We start from the raw sequence: 22,897 nt of genomic DNA on the forward strand, positions 1-22,897 counted from the left end.
ATATGCGTGACTATGCAAATGTATTTATGGAAAAAAACTGTGAAGAGATCAAATATTGATGCCAAAAGTTAGAAGAAAATATTTAGTTATCGTGTTGGAATCTATAAAAGATGATGAAAAATAGTTTAAAAGGAAAAGTAAATTTTTTTATTTTTACAAGAACACAGAAAGTAGTAAATAAACGCCTTTTAATGATTACTTAGAGTAAATAAAAGAAGTTTCGTTGCACATGTACATATAAGTCATTTTTTGTTCATGAAAAAGTGGTTCCATTTGAGGGTGGCCCTAGCATTGCTAGGAGCCATCGTTATACATCTAATACTTTGGCCAATATATTGCTGTGCCGGTTCTCCTATAAGAAATTTACACTTTGCCAATAATAAAATGAATTTATCTGCCGTGGATGACTCCCACCATCACCAAACAAATAATAATAGTAATAATAGTTCTTACGAAATTAGTACAAATAATAATGTTGCACATAGTTATAAAAATTACCTGCATGTATCCCAATCGATGGACGAAAACAGCAATGAATCAATAATGGATAAAAATAATATTATTGATAATCGTAACAATGAAAAGGAACACAACAATAATTCAAGAATAACCTCAAGTATTTATGATATTTTTCTTATAAATAGTGAACAAAAAATGAAAGAAACGTCAAGGACTTTAATGAGAAATGATCGTAGTGCCAATCAATATCATTTGAATGGTAAACATAAAAAGTTAAATGGAACGAAACGGGTGAAAAATATTAATAATAGTAATAATCGGGTAAAACCATCCACCTTGGATAGAAATGAAAGATCAGCAAACTTATCCCATATAACTGGAAGTGCACGGAAAATTCAATTGTACATAAAGAATCGCTTTCTTCAACTTATGCCTGACGGGACAGTGAATGGCACGACTGATGATTCAAGTGACTATAGTAAGTTTCTATTTTTTTTGTCATTTGAAGTCTTTCCAAGTCTTTCTACGTCTTTCCAAAAAAAAAAAAATGAAACAATTTCACAATCATGTAAATTTGTCTTGTTTAAAATGCTGGCTGCAGTTGCATCTTATTGAAATCAGATTAAATAGTTGATAAGATAAAAAGCATCTGACAATTTATGAATCAAGAATAAGGCAAAGAGCGTTTAATTAAGTTATCTTTTAGAGTACGTAATTGTCTCGTCATCAGCTTTTGTGGAGCAACGTAAATTATATCTTAGTTCCGATTTTTTGTCTTAAAAATTATTTATTTTAATTTTTTTTGCACTGTAACAGATGCGTACATTTGACCTACTTGGAACCTATTGAACGCATTAGATTTTGAGAAAATTTAACTAAATATTTTGATAAGAAATGAAAATGAGATTTCCGCAAAATCAATGAAAGTCACTAATATCTGACTGATTGACAATATAACAAATGTGCTTTCAAATGTCTTACATTAAAAATAAGAATCTAAAGTTTTTCATGCCTCGAACGGTCAATATATATAAACTTTATATGAGGCCATGGCTAGTGACTTTATACTGAATGTAGGTTTGCAAGCAAAATTCGAATGTAGACCTGAAACGGTGGGATCTGTGAATGCTTTATATTTTATAAAGAGATGCATTTGCAGGATTTTGATGTATATATGCTCAAAATGGAGATCCATGTCCTCACAAAAGATTAATAAAATAAAATATAGCTCATATAGCTCAATATGTAATCAGATATGTAAGATCCAGATTTTCGCGTCATTTCGTCTCAAGTCTAATGGCGACAGACAGCAGAAATCGATGTCGACTCGGATTTTATATGGAATCAAGTCGATTTGAGTCGACTTTTCATGATCGCTGGGTCGGTATGCAATCATTAAGTCCCGGAGAACAAAACAATTTCGCCATCGACTGTTCACAGACATTCCAAAATATTACAATATTAAATACCATGTAGACCATAACCTCAAACAGATGATTTCTCAGAATCAAAGTAAATACCATAAAGACATAAAAATTAGTCTTTAAATATTCTGTCCAGAACAACTGGACATTTATTTTAAAAAATCACTCTGAGTTATGGAAAAAAAAATCTTTATAGCCCTTCCAAAAAATATAACTTAATTATCAATAATTGGCTTACTTCATTCAAAAATTTCTTCATTTATTCTTCTTTTGAGATGTAACAAGCAAGTCGATTTTTTATTTAAAATAATGAAAATCGCTTATAAAACGACAAGGCTCTGACATATTTGCTTCTTTCTTTTTTGTGCAGCATCAATATGTAAAAATCCATTCATTTAAAATAAAAAATGATGAAAAATGAAAAATTAACAAATGCCCGCAAGAATGAAGTAAGAGATAAATTTTGCAGTCAGAATCTGACGCTCTTTCGGCAGTATTTGTTTTTCACCACTGTACTCAAAATATCTATATTTATCGATTAAACTGATGATGCTTTCGTTCTCATTGTACATAACTGATGTCTGTCTCAAAATGAAAAAATGCAAAGTGTTGTTTAGTTTGGTTTAATCTCATTTTTTTTGCATTTTCTAAATTTAACATTAATGCGGTAATTAGACTTTATATATTTATTTGAGTGAGATTTTAAGATTGCTTCTTTTATGTATCATACATGTGTATTTAGAAATGTGTAAAAAAGGTACATACACAACATTATTTTACAGACATTACTCTTTTTTTTTGAAAAATTATTATTTATTCTTTACTTTTTATGGTTTATCTCTTACTCAATTATTAAAAGGATCTCCTCATATTTTTAGCACATTCCATATTTTGACCATTGAATATAAAATAATTTTTATGAATACACAATCAATTCATAAGAATTTATTTTTGGCAACATGATATATTTTGTATTATGTTGGCGTATTCAACCTTAATGCAGCTATTTTATTGTTAAAAAGATAAAGTTTTTACATTTAAGTACAACCGGTAAAAATTTTTCATGAACAAATTCAATGATAATTGAAATAAAACAATGAAATGACTTAATCTTTGCCTCTACACAAAACATTCAAATGAAACATGCCGGCTTATTCTCTGTGTGTTTTTGAACACGGAATTTAAGGCTCATATTTTATTATTTTTTGAAGATCTTTAGATAATTTTTTGCTACAAATTCAAAGTTTTATTAACGAAAGTTTTATTTTCTTTCTTTTACTTCTTAGCAGGGGGCGTAGTGAGGAATTTAAGAATTTTTTGAGGGGTGGTTGAGGGGTCTTGAATTTTTTTTTTTTTGTGGAACATCAACATATAGTTAGGATTTTTGTATTTTTTACGAAAAAACCTAGGGGTCGTTGACTTTTCACGCTCATGGATGTGGGGGGTCTTAATCTGAATTACACAATGGAAATTCCGGAAATTCTATTGTTCAATTTTGAAAAAAAATTCATCATTCTATAAAGTATGAGTCAATGATGGATATTCATCTGCAACCTATCATCCATATCCTTTGTAGGTCGTTATGTATGCAGCGAATAGAATACTTTGAAAATGACAGCATTGTTGTTGATATAGAGTACTTAAACAGTGCTATTTAGGAATTATTTAATAAATTCTTTATTAAAAGGACAAAGGCATTAGGCATACTATAGAGGCTTTGAGATGGTACAATAGATCATCGATCGGAGTGTCGATTTGGTTTTAGCAAACCAAATATAATATTCTTTTCTATTCTTACCTATCTTTCACGGCTAACTTTTATGCCTACAATTTTTTTGCTGTGGGGCGTTTATGCCGAGAAAAATATAAGATTTTCCACCACTGTAATAAATGAATGATTTCCTATCAAATTGAGGAATTTTGTCCAAAAAAAGCTTGAGGACCCCCTGAGTACACCCCCGCGTGATACCCATTTCGGGATGAGATTTTCTAATGAGAATCAAATTTTATGCATATGCGATTTTTTTTGGAAAAAGTTATTGGAGATGAAATTAAATTTTAAAGTCGTTAAGATTGTAAAATTAAAAAGATTATGATAATTTTTGGACATTAAATGAAGCATCAAAAAAATGTTTATTTTTTTATAATAATAAGAACAACGTTAGCATCACTTCTTAACATGATCACCGAGTCCAATTAAATTTTTATCAAACTCCAATCGCAATTATTGCAGAAATTTAAACACGTTTCGTAAATTAAAAGTTCAAGATAAATTAAATTTATGTGTGGTCTCAAATTGACAGTTAGTTTGACTAATAAAATTCGAGAATATTCAGTATATATGTTGTTCCACAAGGGTGGTTGTAGGCGAAATTCTTTCGGCGATCATTCACAAATTAATCCATAGTATTTTTTTGCTTTCTTCATTCACACATGCATCGAATCCCTTTTGGAATGGCAATTTTTCTTAAACTGACGTACGAAAATAAATTATTTTACAAGCAATTACAACAGTTATAAGACTCTGTATTAAGTAGGATGCAAAGTGCGTTCATACCCACAATTTTGCTGTACGAGGCTTAAAGAAATGTTAAGCAAGTGCATTTTTTAAATTGATAACAACATTTTTCGGAGCACAAGCGGAGAGCATGAGTGTGAAATTCCTTTTTGGAATTTATGAGCCTGGAAGAAATAAATTTCTCTTACTTAATAGCAGAAAGAATCATCAAGTTATGTGAAGTTTCATGTATTTTTTTTTTCGGCATCGTAAAAGAGGTTGAATTCATTAAAATATTGATAGAAATTTCTTAGCAATGAATTTTATATTATATATGTAGCTAAAATAAAAAATGCTAATGATTCGCTAACGACACCTTCCAGATATATTTCTTTATTTTTTTTATATTTATTCTATGGCTATATTGAAATGTAAAAACAAAAAATTAACAGGAGGAAATATAAAGTGGATTTTTTGTGCAAAAATTCTAATTTTTAATTATTTTTTTGTAGGATGTGGTTCATCCACATCTACCTATTCAAAGACTTGCCGAAAAAATCGGGAATTTTGTTGCTGCTGCTTGGTGACATTCTTCTTTTCATTCAATGCATGATTAAAAATTAAATTGATTTGGTGATAAAGATAACAGAAGTGTAGGATATTCTATGGGCACAAGAGAAAATGCTTAGTAATCGACCTTAACAGGCAAAGAACATGCTCTCGAGAACAGGCTCACCTTAAATAAAGCAGATGAGAATGCTCATGAGCATTGCTCACAGTTTAATCTGCTCTTGAAAGCTTTTTGCCTACTAAGGTGCATAGCATGACTTGTTTGCTAGGGCGCCGCTGGATCGTCGTATTAATCTTAAGACACAAAGTTGCCCTTTATGCAAGGTAAAGCCTGATTTTGACCCATTTTTACATCAAGAAAATTGCGGTTCACCTCATTGTGCTGCTCGGGTTCTTGGCTTTATAAAGCCTTTCTAATTAATTTAGAGCATCAAAATATCGACCCACAAATGTATCAGATTTTTCAACGTTCATGTTAGATGTCAGATTTTTTGAATGAAACACTCAGTCCTGTATGCAATATACCGCATCAAAAAAGTAAACGTCTGGCGTCATGCCACTGAATCTGGTGCAGGATAGATTTCAATAGAATTATGTGTCTAGGTTTGAGTAGAGTGATCTGCCAAGCTTGCAATCATTGAACTTTCATCAGAATACAAAGTAAAATTGAAATTTATAAGATGTCGAGTCAACTCTGAGTTCTGCAATCATTAGTTATGTCAATCGTTTCTTATTCCAATTAATGCATACTTGTTAATTTTAACAATTGACTCAGGGTTGTCCAAACATTTTTAACTGCAGCATACTTTGTTGTAGAAATTTTCATCTTACTTACTACTTATTTCACTTTCCGTAAAGATCAATATTGATCCATGGCCTTCCATAGTTGTCGCCTAAAACTTTCCTAACCTCTATAGACAACTTTTTGCCATGAGTTATTTGAACTCCCACATGAGGAAGCTCATCAATATGATTGATTTAGCTTAAGATCTTAAGTTTTTCACACAGTAGTGTGCCGCGTCATATAATTTGGACAAGACTGAGTCAACTCGATCAATTCATATTAAATTCTTCCAACCACGGCGTTAAGATGGCAATATATTAGAATCAAGTGAAAGAGAATTGGCGAACTCGGTCGTTTACCAAGTATTTATATGGACTTCCCAAAATGTGTCAATTGGTTAAAGTTTCTTTTGGGAATTTGAATTGCACCATAAAATTTAGCATTTTTAAGGCATTGAAAAATTTGTGACAATAAAATGTCATTATAAAGCCGTTAGAAAGGTTAATCCTCTAAAGTCATATAGTAAAAGTTAAATAAAATATTCAAGATTGTATAATTCATATGAGTATGATTTATTATCTCGAGTGTGAAAAGTTTTGACTATAAAATCAAAATAAAGGATTAAACGCCACAACATCCATTACTCACGATTGTTTAAAAATTGACGAAGCCTCGATGAATTTTCAAAGAACCCATAAATTGAATTGCAAAAATATTGAAAAATATATGAAAGAAAATTAGAGCATTTGCATAAATTTGAATGCTATTTAAAGTGAATGAATTTCTAACTGGATATAAAATTAATATATTAACGATAAATATCACATTTCATGGATTATTAGTGATGTTTGGAAGTATAAACAACATAAATTCATACTTCTTTCAGTTCTTCTTCATCCTCTCACATAAATATGTGAATAAAAAGAGATTATTAAATCACTTTTATTTGATTTTATAGTAATCTGACTAGAGACTGTTTAATACTAAAATAAACAATACAAAATACAATACCAATTCCCCCTTTACATTAAGAACATCTTACATCTCTCTCCTTTTTACGCAATTCTTTTGTACAACAAAAAAACATTAATGCGTAAGATCTTTATTATTCACAAGATGTTATAGCATGTTGCTCCGGTCATAATTCATTACAGAGAGATCAATCTTCATCTTCTCGGGGTTTTACTTTGTGCAAAAATTAAAATAACGAAATTCATGCGGCAACGTAAAGGAAGAAAAATCTTTTTCGTAATTTCAACGATGAATATTACTATTATTATTTTTAAACCATTTAGATCACCTAATTTTACAATTATCACGTAATAATATTTCTTCTTAGTTATTTTTATATTCAGTTCTTTTGCATATACACGAGCGTATGCAACTTAAATAATATGTATACAAATAAATTATTACTTCCGATTCGTTTTCGCTTTTATGTCATTGTCCCCTTTATGTTCATTGTCATCTTTGATATTGCAAAAATTAAAAAAGAGATAGAAAAAGAGAGTAGGGAGGCTGTATTGCGTGCCACAAAATTTCAAATGATATTAACAATGTTCTATCTATTTCAATATAGTTAATTTAATTCATCGGATGATATCTAATCATAAGATTAATGATAAGCAGCAGTAGTTGTTGCCTTTTCGTCGAGTTAGGCGTTGAATGATTTGTTGAAAGGAATATTGTATGAATATGTAAAAGAATTACAAAAGTACTCAACCTTATCGAGCAAATTCAGCGCATTTTTCTCACCGATCTAGTAATCTAAGTCATTAAAAAAATATGATCCAGTAAATTCCAAATAACTTCTCAATAAATTTATAAACATTAAAGGATTTTATCATTTACCGGTTTTTTAGAATTTTAATATTCTAACGGTTGTAGAAAATTTAAATTTATTCAAAACAACGCTTTAAAAATGTTTTTCTTTTGTTTATGGAGAGAAAAATCATTAATTAACGTGCATAGAGATAGATATGCGCTACTAGACTAATTAAAACCGTAATAACTCGATGGCACAAAGATTATGCTTCAAACTAGAGTTTGTTACGATGTCTGGCTGTCGGGATTTCGTACTTCAACCAGTCAGTTATCCTGCCAGACGAACAAAGTGTATTATTCTTACCTTTTTTTACAAAAATGCACTAATAATGTATCATCCTCTCCTTTTTGACGTATACCAATGTAGACAGACAATTCACCAGACATATTTCGGTGCAGTGAGCACTGAACGTAATATTGCATTGTGTTTGAACATTACATGTAATTTGATAGCCTTAATTCATATAATTTTTACATCATTCATATCACATCTGTCAAAGAATCAAGGCATTTAGTCTTTTGCCAGTTTAACATTTCTTATGCTATACAGCAAACTATGTCAGAATTCATATTTGATAATAAAATAGAGAAAATTTTCGCTAAATGCCTGCAAAGTGAATTGTTCAATGTCCTAAATAGTAAGAAAACACACATGTATATACTTCTAATGTGGCTTTTATTTTTTTTATTTAAGAGAGGAGCCAAGCAACGATTTGAAAGTATTGTATATAAGATTGGGAGAAGAATAAAAAAATAAAAAAAAAAAACAAATACACAAAAAAGAAGAAGCCAGAAGAAAGAAACTTATAAAAATAATTAACAAGTAGTGATTTTACAAACATTTAAATTTATAATTCAAATAAAGAATATAATGATATGCATTATTTATGTTCATGCAAAATCTGCTACAACAACAATTAAAGACTTTGATTATGCATTAAATCTCCTTTCATATGGGCAATTTTATAAATGATTTTTACTTACAAAAATCTAATTACGCGTGACTTTCGCCAACGCTTGTGACATTTACTTATCGACACATTTTGTTATTTCTTCTTTTACAACAACCATACATATATGTGAATAGATGTATCAATTTGATTTATCTTCATCAATCGATGATTTACCTAAAGTCGTATTCCACATTTAACCTTTTTAGCGGTCAATTCAAGTTTATTGATATACCATATATGACACAATTCAACATAAAAAGTTTTGTAGACTAGACCAAGTTTCACCATGTTTAAATCATTAATGATTTTAATGTCTAAGACATCAAGGAGGCAATTAACTACTCTAATTCGCAAACTAGAGTGCCTTGTTTCGAGTAATGTTAAAGTCATTTGCCCAGAGCGATTCATCATAGCTACAAAAAAGTAAAAATTTCGGCAAGATGACTAATGCATCAATTAAAATTACTAATTAAAGAAATGGCAAATAAAACACGCACAAGGTGCAGTCTTAATTAATTTTTTGTAGCTTATTTTGTAGCTTTCAAAAATCTCTTTTAAATTTTTGGAAATCAAGATAATTAAAATTTAATAGTTTTACTTTTGCTTGTCTTGTTCCCATTGAATGTCTCGTACGACATTTCATAATATTTTGATTGCAAGGAAGCACTGATTAAAATCCATTAGATGGGCATCCCACTTTCACGAGTGAGATTTATATCTGCGATAAACGCAATATTAAATAATAAGATTTTCATGCTTCATCTGCAAAAATTATCTTCATATCTGAAAAATACATTAAGATTTTTTTATATCAAAAGCATAAAAATTTATATGTACAATTTGTGTTTTTACATTTTTTTATATTATGTCATTGTGCTATATTTTGAGTCTTTGAAATTTGCAATAATTAATTTTCCTTTCATTCGGATGTGTGTCAATACAAGTCGATAATTGTAGGATTAGAAATTTCTTTCTGTTTTATTGATTTTTTTTTGTTTTGAATCATCCTCGAATAACATGAAATGTAGATATGGCTGCATATCACATAAATCTTCATGTTTTGTTTAAAAGATCGTTTACATTATTGATTTTAAATTATAATATCGACAGATTTGATCACTTTCGTTCAACATACAAAGCATTTTTGTCCTTTAATTTTTATGTTCTCTGTCATATTTTAACTAAGAATAATTCTTTCAAAAACTGGTTTATACGGTCATCAAACTCATGGCTTATTCACACGTGCTTTATGCATTCAAACTGAAAATAAATTTCATCGAGAATATCAACTGAATTTTCTATGAAAAATTACGTCTGAGACAATATTATTGAAATTCTCATGCAAAGTATGCTTTGACTTTTCGTACTTTTGTTTACTCATGTGAACAATGGAATTTTTAAAATTGAATTTTCAATTTTTAAAACAAATATCTAAAAACTCTCTAATTTTAAGCTTTAGTTGCTTAGATTAGTGAATAATCAAGCATTTCTAATGCTTCTGTACTAAACAAACTCACCAGAAATTAGAAAATTTTGCAAATCAAAATTTGAAATTTTCCTTTCATAGTGTTAGTGTTGATTAAAAATTCAAATTGTGTCCGTTAAAAACTGAATAATTCTCATACAAAGAGAAAATTGAAAGTAATTTGGTTTGCAGACTTGCCCACATATCTCTCATAAAATGTAAATTTATATGCGTAATGCACGTACATAAATAAATAAAAGAAAAAAAAAATTATGAAAGTAAACTAGTTCGGTGCATTCACAAAATAGCAACAAATAAACGCATTTCATAAATTCACATTAATGTTTATGCATATTTCGCGTATGCATTTGTTAAATTTTTTTATGCTATTTTTTAGTGTTAAAAATATAATTTCAACGTTTTGTATTATCATTAAGCAAATCTTGTTGCAACTCTTCCACGAAATTTTAAACTTGTTTCATTTTATCTGTTCTTTTGTTACATTTCTTACAGTCTTTTTATGATATTTCATACACAAGTTGCAACTTTAATTGTTAATGAATCGAATTTTTCTTGTTTTTCACTTGTTTTTTAGCAATTTTACAACGTACAACAGTTAACGTTGGCCAAATTAAAATTCAAGGGGTTGCGACTTGCTTATTCCTATGCATGGATAACTGTGGAATTACATATGGATCTGTAAGTATACAACAATCATTTATTATATTAATCAATTCATTTATCAATATTTCTATTAACAACATCAATTGACGTCAATAGAAACTTTATTGTCAGCCGACAGTAGCCTCTGGCATTAATTTGAATTTATTGCGGGAAATTTTCACGTTAAGCATTCATTCTTTACCGTGGATCGTGGCGTTAAACATTTTTCTTTTCCATAAAGTCTTTTTTCATTTATGTGTTGAATTACATTTACTTTTTTATAAGGTCGGTTCCTTTATGACGTCTGATATTCATTGAGTGGGAGAGACTGGAACAATGCGGTTTAAACTGTGTGTCACTAGTGTGCCACCGAAGTTTTTTTTTGGAAATATCTTAACCGAATTATTTGTTCGGTTTTGGACGAGGCTTATCGCGAAGATGTGCCGAGCAGAAATAAGTTTGAGCAACACTGGTTTTGAACAAAGAAAAATTATATTATCAATATCATAAAATTATATGTCTGTTAGGTACAATTTTACGTTTTATCGTTAATGCACACACGTGACGGTGTCCTAGCGAACACGTTGTGCGGTTTGGGAAAAACTCCCGTGTAGGCAAAAATACGTTAGAATTAGTCATCAACTGAACATTAACTTGCCATCAACTAGTTACAACATATTTTTGTCTACTCGGATTTTTCCATTTCTTGACTAACCTCACTTTCAAACTGTCCCAATAAAAAGGTATCGTGATTTTGTCAGTTACACTCGACAGTATGTTCTGGATTTTTTGTTTTTAAAAGTAATTGATGTTTCCTCTTCTTAAAATTCATTTGCGACTTATTTCTGCATTAAATGTCTTGATTAAGTTTGGGTTATGGGATCTTAAGATCTATAAATCCCTTAATAATGTGAAAAAAAATACGTAATTCCGTTTTCGAATGATTCTGACCCCGAAAAATAAAATTAAAATTTTTGGTTTGGACAAATGAGAGCGAGTTGGCTGACAACTGCATATGTAACATAAATCTTTAGCAGGAGACATGCTAATTGCTTTTTATTTTCATTTTTAAAAGGTTGAATTCACAGATGATTGCATATTCAATGAGTCTATGGAACAGCATCACTACAATACATACTCTTCAACGTTACACTCAAATGGAAAGCGTACTTTTTATCTTGGTCTGAATCGACACGGACAGCCGCGAAAAATTCAAATTCCATCGTCGAGACAACTTGGAAAACTATCGACCTATACCAAATCATTAACACAAACAGTAGCACAGGAACGAGTTGATAAATTAATTACGCGTTTATATGGTGCAAACCATTTAAGACATGGATTAAAGCAACTTTGTGATACCGGGAGAGTATTGCAGGACATTAAATTAAAAGGTGTAAAGAATAAATCCAAATGTAATGGATCTGCTAAGAATAACAATAATAATAATAAAAAGAAGAAGAATAATAATAATAACAATAGCAATAAGAAACGCAAGTGTCGTGATAATGAAGGAGATGGAGATCATTGTACGAAAATGAATAATAATATGAATGTAGATGATCCGACAAAAAATCATAATAGTCCTAATATCTCAACTAATAATGCAAATAATAATAATAATAATAATAATAGCAATAATTTAGGAAATAACAAGAAAAAAACATCAGTAACTAATAACCAACCGAAAAAATGTAATAATAACGATGACTGTAATAATAATAATAATCGAAAACTTACCAAAAAGAAATTAACAAAGAAGACCGGCCAAACGAAGAATAACTTGCACAGTAATGGAAAGCAAAATAAGAAGAAAGTTGCGAAAAATGTTACAACAACTCTGAAGCCAGATGAAGAATATGTTGATCAAGATATTATCGATTCACTTATAGTATCTGAAGAGGAGGAAGAAGAATATGGTGAAATCAATTCCTCAGCATTAGTTGGAGATTCAATGAACGCCATTGATGAGCACGATCAAAACGAATATAGTCTATGAATCTAATTGGCTATTTTCATGTACAAAGTATAGTTTTTCTTAATTTAAATTCTTTTTACTATTTATACGTGTAAATATTAAGTTAATATGGGTGTAGGGTTAGCATTTTCAAATACTTACCTCATAATCTATATGTTGTAATAATGAAAGAAGAGATACAATTTATGTCCATCGCATAAATCAATCGATAATATAAACTCAGGTAAGATTTGTAACGCAATTTCATTTCTCTTTGAATTTCTTTAATTCTTCCTTTTTTTGCGATTCCAAAGACAACAAGAATAAGAAATTTGTTTTATAGAGACGAAAAAAATAAAAACATACGAAAAATGTTCTGGCAAATTAAAATATACATTCTTTTTCACATGTTTCTTGAAAGCTTAGCTTATGAATATATCACATACATGTTGATTGCAGTGATGATAAGCTCACTCTTTTTCGAAAACATGTAATTATATTAGTGCCATATTACAAATAAATGTCGATAAATTATTAAATTCATAATGGGAACCGTTCACTTATTACGTTTAGGGGAGGGGAGAGTAAATTCCATTTTAACAATAGAAATTTTCCATTGTTCTCGTGTGAAATACATTTGATAATGTTAGTATATTTTCAAAATTTAACGGCCACTTTTTCATGTGACAAACCGTATTGCAATAGAAATTCCGAGAATTCCATTGCTCATTTTTGAAAAAAGGAACGTAATAAGTGGACAGTCCCATGAGTAGTTAGCTATATAGATTATTTACAATGAAGAAATGTTCACTAATACATTCACATTTTTGATATAAAAAATGTACGTTGACATTTATTTAACAATTATGTTCTTAAACTTGAAGATACATAGATCCGATTATGCAACAAGTTTTTAATTAGCTTCTTTTATTTTTTAACCTATTTCCAACCTATTTCCTCAAGTTTGTCAATATTTTTTTTCTCGTGACTAAATTATATCAATTGAAAATCGACTTTTTTCAATTTAATTAACTGAGAGCAGCATCTAAAAACTATATGGACTATGTACAAATAGACTTTTAGAGAATAAAAAGTGCACCAGAACATTTGTATGTCATTTTTGCATGAAACACGAATTATTTTCGGACCTCGACACAAAAACTCGGAAATTTTCCATAAAGATTATAATAATTTCAAATTTTATATATTTGGAACTGGGGTTCATGTCATATTGATACTCTCATACAAAAATGCGACTGTTTTTAGCTGTCAAAAATTTGAATTTTTTGTCAACACTAACACTTTGAAAGAAACTTGTCAAAATTTGAATTGCAAAATTTTCTACATTTTAGTTGAAATTTGTTAGTGTAGACGCACCGTCAATCCTTTTTATTTGGTAATCTAACATTTGAGTTGAAATTTTAGAATACAATTTAAAAAAATCTTTGTTAACATAAGCATACAAAATTCCGTATAGTAGAGCATAGTCGACTAAACTGTATGAGAGTATCTATAACTTGCTCGGGTTAAAGGAAAAATTTACCACTTTTACATGGTACTTTGCAACTCTTTAACTCCTGATTCATTGATCAAGGCCAAAAGAAAATGTTAGAAAGTCTCAAAAGGGAATCTTGATAATCAATCTGAACCAAGATATCATAAATTCATAATTAAACCAAGAATAACACAAGTTGGTTAATCGATCAAAAATTCGGCTAAAATCAAGCGTGATCTAGCTTTTTCATACCCCAAACAAACTCAATTATATTGATTGAGCATACTCATGAATACGCTTATTTAAGTGAGTTATTAATTTACCGACATGTGCGGTTCGGGATTAGTTGAATGTATCAGAAGAGAGGAGAAAGGATCAATGACCCCACCAAAATTTCCAATGATGTTCAGAAAACATTTGAAATTTTATAATCTGTTAATTAATATTAATTTGATAATGAGTAAAAATTTGAGAAATTAGGACATTAAATTTATGTTATAAGAATTGCGATTTGTAAGAGATTTTTGAGATTATATTTTGTATGATAAAGATTTAGAATAAAGAGAAACACGATGAAATTGGCGAATGTAAAATTTTCGTCGAGGCGCCGTTATTATTAATAGAAATGAAAGCCATTAAGAAGAAGAAGGAAATAATTCTAATTTTTTTTTCACTAACACAACTGAAAATTCAAATTGCAACGATCGTTGGAAATATAGCAGCCAAACGTATTCGTATACATAAGTGCATACTTTATATATATACATGAAGATATTAACAATTTTTATGTTAAGCATACATTCATTGTGTATCACTTTTTTGCTAAGATTTATCTCAAAACGAAGAAGAAATCATAGACTAAAAATAAATCTAAAGCATTTAATAATGAATCTTAACCAATATTTTTTGTAATTTTTGAAATAAAATCCTAGTCAAAAATAAAGTAACATTGTAATAAGTAAACAGTTATTATAAATATGATGATAATGATGATGATGATGAAAATATAAAGTAAATAAATTGTGACAATATGGAAATTTATTTCAAATTAAAAAGTATTATAACTATACATAATATATATATTTTACTCAATATATCGTTCTATTCCAGTTTTATAATTATTATTTTATATATTTCACTTAATTTGTTTCAATGTTTGCGATTTTTATCTCAACAGATGTTTTATTAATTTATTTATTTGTTTAAAAGGATGATGCATTCTTTATTAGACTTTTTTCCCACCAATCATGCACCAGTGGATGTTGTGTATTTTGTTTCACATGGCATCTGATATGCTTCATCTCAGTTCATTTATGAATTTATAATGTGCGATTGAATGCATGCCATAAAGTGTCAGCTCCAATGGGTCAATTAAATTATAATATTTTACCATTATCATTGACCTCACCAAAAATATGCAATATGATTTACTCAGAGGCTCATTCAGACTTCTGTGGATGAAATTTGAATATGCCTCTGGTTATTTCCATTAATCCATGACATTATTTTACAAAACCTCGATTTTTGTTTAATCCTAATCTTATCTCATAATCTATAGAAATTAGTAGTGACGCACTTTTATTGACGATCATGCATCACGATTTTTTTTTGAGGTGACAAAAACACTCTACTCATTTTGGCAGACAATATTTTTACAGATTTTGGATGAATTTAGGGTCCCGCTTCGATATTCTATTTAAAAATTTACAGAACCTTCCGAAGAAAATGTCATTAGTCGTTTACTTAATAACTAGCAATTATGTCAAGTTGTTCACTCGAAATTATTTCCAGCACTAATATTCCATTCTTAAGGTAATCTTGTTTCAATCTTTTTCGCTCCTCATAATCTCGATCATCAACGCTTCATCTTTGTCTAATACTTCAAATCTCGTTCATCAACCCAATCGGCAATAATTGAAATACGGTAGCATTACGGCGTGAAGCGGCAGTACACTAAGAACCAGGTGCCAGGCAATTGAAAAATTTAGTTTTTTTCGCCAATTTTCAATGAGTGTCGATCATGTACGTGACTGTCTTCTGTGAAGGTAAGCATTTGTAAATGAAAGAATTTCTGCATACGACTTTTGAATAACTACAACAAATATATGTAAGTCAATCTCCCTGCAGGTTACTCAAATAGCACTTTTCTGGTAATCGATCCAAAATCCGTTTTGCTTAACATAAGTTACTATGCCAGAATCTCGCCGGCCTGGTGCTGGATTTTCGATTGATCATCCGATTTGTACTATTCAGGTTAGCTATCTAGACTGTTCTAGCAGTTCTTTAAGCCATCATGACCAGAATTGTTCAAATTGACAATTGTCCTATCAAATTTTGAAACAACAAAAGCACCAAGTAGTCATCAAATTTTTCATGTACTGGTCCCTTGAAAACTAAGCTGCTGAACCATTTCAATTCACTCACATATTAGCTATCGCTTAATAAATCAACGATTAAGTTGCATAATAATCTCCTCATTCGTCTCTCAGCACATTACAATATTCACCCCATCCAATAAATTCACGCGAAGATGAAGTGCAACAATCAAGTGCAAAATTTAATAACAAACCTATTAAGAAAATTATACATTTGCGAAAAACACAAATTTGGCAAATGTATGCTCGCAGAGGTTGTTGACCCAATTTCATATCCACACCAAATTTTCAGTTCTGATTTTTTTAATTTTGATTTTTTTCGATTCCATTTTTTGTTTTAGTTCTGATTTTTTTCAGTTCTGATTTTTTTTTTCAGTTCCGATATTTTTAATTTCGACTCCAATATTTTTTTAATTCCGATTTTTATGGATCCAATTTATCTTTCAGTTCTGATTTTTTTTTTTATTCTATTTTTTTCGGTTCTGATTTTTTGTGAAAAGATTGTTAAAGAGAGAAGCTACCGGAAGACTTTATGATCGGCGTGAAACTTTTTGAATGCAAAATTGGACTGAGACAAGGCGATGAACTGTCGACAAAGCTGTTTAATATCACGGAAGAAAGAGTATTCAGGAGAGCAAAGATGGAATTGAAAAGAACGATCTTCACAAAATCAATCTAGTTCCTGGGTTTTAGGGTTTCCAAAAACGAGAATTTTCCCGGAAATTACGGGAACCGGTAAAAATATCACTCCGTAACTGATGCGTACTCCAGATTAGAACGAGTTGCCAATAAGATCGGACTGTTGATGAAGACAAAATAAAGTTTCATTTGGTTGCAGCAACTGAAAGATCAAGCAAGCTAGTCGGACCGCATCTAGTTATTGGTGATAAGAAATTGCAGTCAACATCGTTGACTGAGTCATGGAGTATGACTACTGCAGATAAACATGCAATTGGAGTTTTTGAGAAGAGAATTTTCCCGGAAATTACGGGAACCGGTAAAAATATCACTCCGTAACTGATGCGTACTCCAGATTAGAACGAGTTGCCAATAAGATCGGACTGTTGATGAAGACAAAATAAAGTTTCATTTGGTTGCAGCAACTGAAAGATCAAGCAAGCTAGTCGGACCGCATCTAGTTATTGGTGATAAGAAATTGCAGTCAACATCGTTGACTGAGTCATGGAGTATGACTACTGCAGATAAACATGCAATTGGAGTTTTTGAGAAGAGAATTCTCAGAGTCACTTTTGGACAGAAAAGAGAAGGTGAAGTACAAATGTAGAAGCAACTGAAACTGTATGAGCTATATGGAGAGGCTGATATTATAAGAAGAGTCAAAGTAAATAGGCTTCGATGGGGTGGTCATGTTATCAGAAGACCTATAGAATCTCTATTAAATGAGGTATTTAAATCAGATTTTTTAGATAGTAAAAGAGCTCTTGGTAGTTCAAGACAGTATTGCATTTGGTATTGGCAACTGGCAGGCAGAAGGCTGGTATACATTGTTCACAGTTTATCTGTACGACCATCGAAGTAAGAAAGTAAGGAAGTAAGGTGCTTACGAAAGATCTGTGACATCTACTTTCCAAACACATTTCGGAACAATGAGTTATATGCAATAACAAGGCAACAAGTTATTGAGATCGAAATCGACAGTAGGAAATGGAAATGGATCATTCAAACTTTAAGAAATATAAAATGCATTAGGAGTGTATGTATAAGGAAAAACACTTGGCGAACAACCGTAGAGAAGGAGGCAGAGATTCAACACGAGAAATTAGCAGACGTAGCTGTTCTGCCAGGAAAAAAACTGTTTAACTGCTTTATTAACACCCTTCAGTTCACGGTTAATCAATGAGAACTAATCATCATGAAAAGAACATGAGGACATTCAAAAAAATTATAGAAAGAAACTTGACACAGACAACATTGCATTGATATTAGAAATTGGGCAGTGGAAGTCAGTGATTGGGCTAGTTTAAGACTTCATATGAAGAAAGTCACGAATCACGATTGATATATACGGCTAGTGAAGTAAGGGAGAAAGTTACTCACCCTGAAGAACGTTGATAATGGAGAATGTTGACCTTAGCTTCCTTCAAGACCTCTTCTGACTTCAAAATTTTGGTTCCACTGGCGAAAGGTACCATTGCAGCGTACATGCGATTCTTCATCGTAAGAACATCGCATATCACAATTTGATCCACAATCTTCAGCACATGCTGAAAAAAAAAATATAAAAAAAATTATTAGTTTGGTACAATAAATTTTGAAATTCATCGCAGTAACCATTGATTCACGGATTTTTCATGTTGGAAAAATTTAAGGAAAATGAAAATTGAAAAACCGACATAAAAGGGAATGAATGAATTTATAAAATAAAAAGCAACTCACCATAAGCCCAATGCCTTATTGATGGAAGAACATTGACTGCAAATTCCTTTAAGCTCTTAAAACTTCAGAATTTTTCTTCGACTGAAGAAGATGTGATGATGAGATATCACTCGGCGAACATCCTTTGTCTCCATCTTAAGCATTTCACATCTTGATCCACATTTGATTTTCTTGATCCACATTTGATTTTTTTGATCCACTCTTTTGAATTTTTGCTGAAAAGAACGTAAAAAATAAATTAAAGACTTGTAAAACAAAAAAAATATCACAGCAACCATTGATTTTTCATGCAAAAAAAATTTAAGAGAAAGGAAAAATTAAAAGTAAGATGTCAAGAAATTATGCACAAAAATGACAGAAGGTGTATACTATAAAATTTTAGAAAATATTTTATACTCAGCTTTCAATCCTTAAATTCCCATCGATCAATTAATTTAACAAAATCTTCGTGCTTGATAAAATTATGTTTGATGGTCGAAGTATTTCTAATGATGAAATTAATGAATTTTGAGTTCCAACTCAATATTTTTCCAAGGAAGAATCTCCGCTGTCTTATGATGAGGCTCTTCAATGTAATGACTGCCTGTTTTCACCTTCAAAAAATTTGATGATGTTGCTCCTCCTCTGTTTAAAATGATACTGAAGAAAAATTGTTGCTTTGATTTTTTCAATGGTTACTTTGATAAAATTTTTTCCAAATTTTATGAAATTTTGTAGAAAATTCTTTTGATTCTCAATGGAGATGCATTCTGTACAGTTTTCTGATCTACGTTACATTTTCGTTATCTTTTTAAAGAATGATTTCTCATGAAAAGTCTACATGCAAAAGTCGTTGTGATAGCTTTGATGTTTTTTTTATATTTTGTGCAAATTATGAATGAAATCTGGAAGATACGCGTGTAAAGTTTTGCAATTTTTGATTAACAATGTTTGACATTTTTGGCATTTCAATTGTGTGTAAAGTGGCAAATTTAGTTTTCAGGCTTCTTTGAAATATTTATTGAGAGCTCCCCCAAATTGACTCAATATCATTCAAGTATCATTATCTAATAACTAAAAATTTCTTTTCAGATTTGCACGTCCTATTAACTCCATTCATCATCGAAGCAGAAATGTTTCTGAATCTTTTGATCATTAGTATAAATTGATACAGCACGAATAATCGATTCATGAATAGGAAAAATCAATAAATATAGTGCTAAACAATTAAACATTAAGCAACGTGTGAAAATTGGATGAGAAGTCTAAATGACTGAATGTAATGCAAGAATATATGAGAAAATTGAATTTAATTAGGTTAAATTTGGGACTACGGATTTGTTTGTAAGTACAAACTCATGAGTCATGACGTGACCTTTTTGTATACTGTGAAGACAATTTGATTACAAAATTCAATTAAATTCTCGCAATTCACGAGATAAAGTGCATTGCATTTCTTATGCCCGAGTGACACAAATGAATGAAGAGTCCGTCATGAGGTAACCAAATGAAGCTGACTTCTCCTGAACATATGTACAATGAGCATGCTCGTGAATATGCTTGTTTTTTTGTAAGCATGCTCATTTTGATGAGTATGCTCATTTTGGTGAGTTTTTTTCAGTAATGCAACTTCTTTCTGAAGAGATTAATAGAATTCATGTGCAGCTCGGGGTTCATTGAATCTTCGAATTTGTTTTCGTTAGCCCGCCATGTCCTTATTTTAACCTATTAAAGCCATTGACATTAATAAGTCATGTCTAAAATGAAATGAAGATACATTATCCATATTTGGATTTGTTTTCAGGTCGTTAAAGCAATGCTCGGTAATTTATGAGTCTAAAATCTCGAGTTTAGTGCATTTTTACCTTTAAAAAGAATTTCCTAATTTTATTTTTCCTGCTAAAATTTACTTGTTCCCAAAAAGTTTTATGTGATACACATTCTACACAAAGTCACAATGCAGAAATTCACAATTTATTTGAGGCTTGTAGATTCCGGACATGGAGAGACTTTTCAGTTCTCAACATCTGATTGACAAGACACGTGCCATGAAAAAAATCGTCGTTTTTTTCTGTGCCGACTGTGAAACTAGATAAATTTTTTGTATAAAGACCTGCATAGCGAATTGAATTTCTCCGTTAACTTTAAAGTAATTATTCTTGGTAAATTGACTGTAGAAATGAAAAATAAACAAAAAGCTGTTGAAAGCTTCAGTTTCTAATGCTTTCATTTGCCTATTTCGTATGCAAATAAAGAATAAAAAAATGATTTTTCCGGATTAAAAAGTTATCCATTCATTCATTATTCATCTTTTATCACAGGCATGCAGATGGTTTTTTATTGCTTTTTTATAGCTTATTGTCTTAAATAAAAATATTCTCAGGTTTAATCTCAAAGTCACGACAACTAATTCAATATAGCGCATTTTTGTCCAAAAATAGTTCAACTTTATGTTGAACATCCTTTAACAGTTAGTATCAATATGGCTATTGTTTTATGATATTTTGATCATCAAATGATAATTTTATTTAACAGCTTCAGAATATCTGAATTAAAATGATATGATAATTTTCAGGTAATATTTCAGCTCTTAACCACTTTATCAATAATTTCAAGGATTCGCGAGTATTAAAAATGTTGATTTAATTAATTCAACGTGACTTGAGATTGCTACGTGCCTATTCATTGAAAATAGAGCAGTTTTTGTACATTTACGGAATAAAATGTAAAATGACAATAATGGAAGTGCAAAAAATGTGATTCCGAGCAGCACAACTGAGAAGCTAAAGCACCGCTACGTTACCATATTAACGGTAAGACACGAAGTTACCCTGACAGCACCGAGATGGCTTTCATACTTACTAATTGTAACCATGCTCTTATGTTGAGCTTAGGTTACAAAAGGATTATCATCTGACTCTCCATAACCAGCATAGAGACCAATTTTAGGTACAGTAGTGGTCTTCCTGCACCTGGAAAGTATATTCTTTTCCTGTTTGGATTTGTTGCTGGCTAGGTCACCTAGATTGTACAGCTCGTTGTCGCCGTTTCCCTAGTGAATTCCGTCCACAGACAAAGTAGCAAATTTGTGTTTCTGTCCCAGCAATGATTTTTTCATTTAGATATATTTTTAAGACGATTCGTCACATTTTACCGCTCGGGCGTATGTACTGTGTGGTACATTGTCTTCATTTTTTGTGCATGTGCTATTAGGATGTAGCAAACATTCAACGAAAATGTAGAACATTCAAAATAGTCTAATTCTCGAGTTATGTTGGAAACATCATACCTTTCAGTCAGTCAACGTGAACGTTCTAATGCCTTTGTACTACAAAACAGAAATGCACACAAAAATTATTCCTTAGAAATAAATTTTAGTTTTGTTTTTCGCAAAAATCTACTCAGTTTCTTTAATACATTTCTTGCAAAGCATTATTTACATGTGAGAGAGGAAACGTAAATTAATTTTAATTATTTTATTATACAAAAACATGAGCGCGAAGTTAAAAGGCAATTTATTTTATTTAAACTTTGTTTAAATATAAAAGGAAACCCATTGGTAAATGAAAAATTATAATCGACAAGCATTTGCATATTACACAGAAAGTGACATCGAAAGAATTTTACGAAACACAACCTTTTATAAGTTCATTTCGTGTTTAGAATTTATTTCATTCTAACTCAAATAATAATCACTTGGATACAGTGTTGCTTAATTGTTTGTCTGGAATAAGATCAAGTCTTAGTCATCAATATGTAAAAACCCAGACATGATTTTACATCTGGATCTTGAACAGTCTCGTCTTAAATATTATTGTAAGGAATCTGAATATTCTCATACGATTTACACTAAATTATACTCGACCGTACGCAATATTGTATAATAATACAAATAACAAAATTTGAAAGATTAAATTTTCAAATTTTTACTCAAATTTTAATAAATACGTTACTTTTTAAGCTTGATTAGTTAGATTAGGAAAAAGTAAAGCATTTCTAATGTTCCTGTACTTAGTAGATTCAACTTAAATAAGAAGATTTTAGAGATCAAATTT

General features: G+C 30.4%; 1 protein-coding gene across 1 annotated transcript; it reads left to right on the plus strand.

Moving 5' to 3' along the window:
• Positions 1-231: 231 nt before the first annotated feature.
• bnl (fibroblast growth factor branchless) lies at positions 232-14,945 on the plus strand. The gene is made up of 3 exons (XM_070637363.1): positions 232-937; positions 10,572-10,675; positions 11,715-14,945. The coding sequence occupies exons 1-3, from the start codon at positions 256-258 to the stop codon at positions 12,636-12,638; spliced, it is 1,710 nt and encodes a 569-aa protein (XP_070493464.1). The 5' UTR covers positions 232-255; the 3' UTR covers positions 12,639-14,945.
• The last annotated feature ends 7,952 nt before the right edge of the window (positions 14,946-22,897 follow it).

Source organism: Chironomus tepperi, unplaced genomic scaffold (assembly GCF_022539635.2).
Source record: "Chironomus tepperi strain 1889 unplaced genomic scaffold, CSIRO-AGI_Ctep_v1 contig_161, whole genome shotgun sequence".
Classification (NCBI taxonomy): Eukaryota; Metazoa; Arthropoda; class Insecta; order Diptera; family Chironomidae; genus Chironomus; species Chironomus tepperi.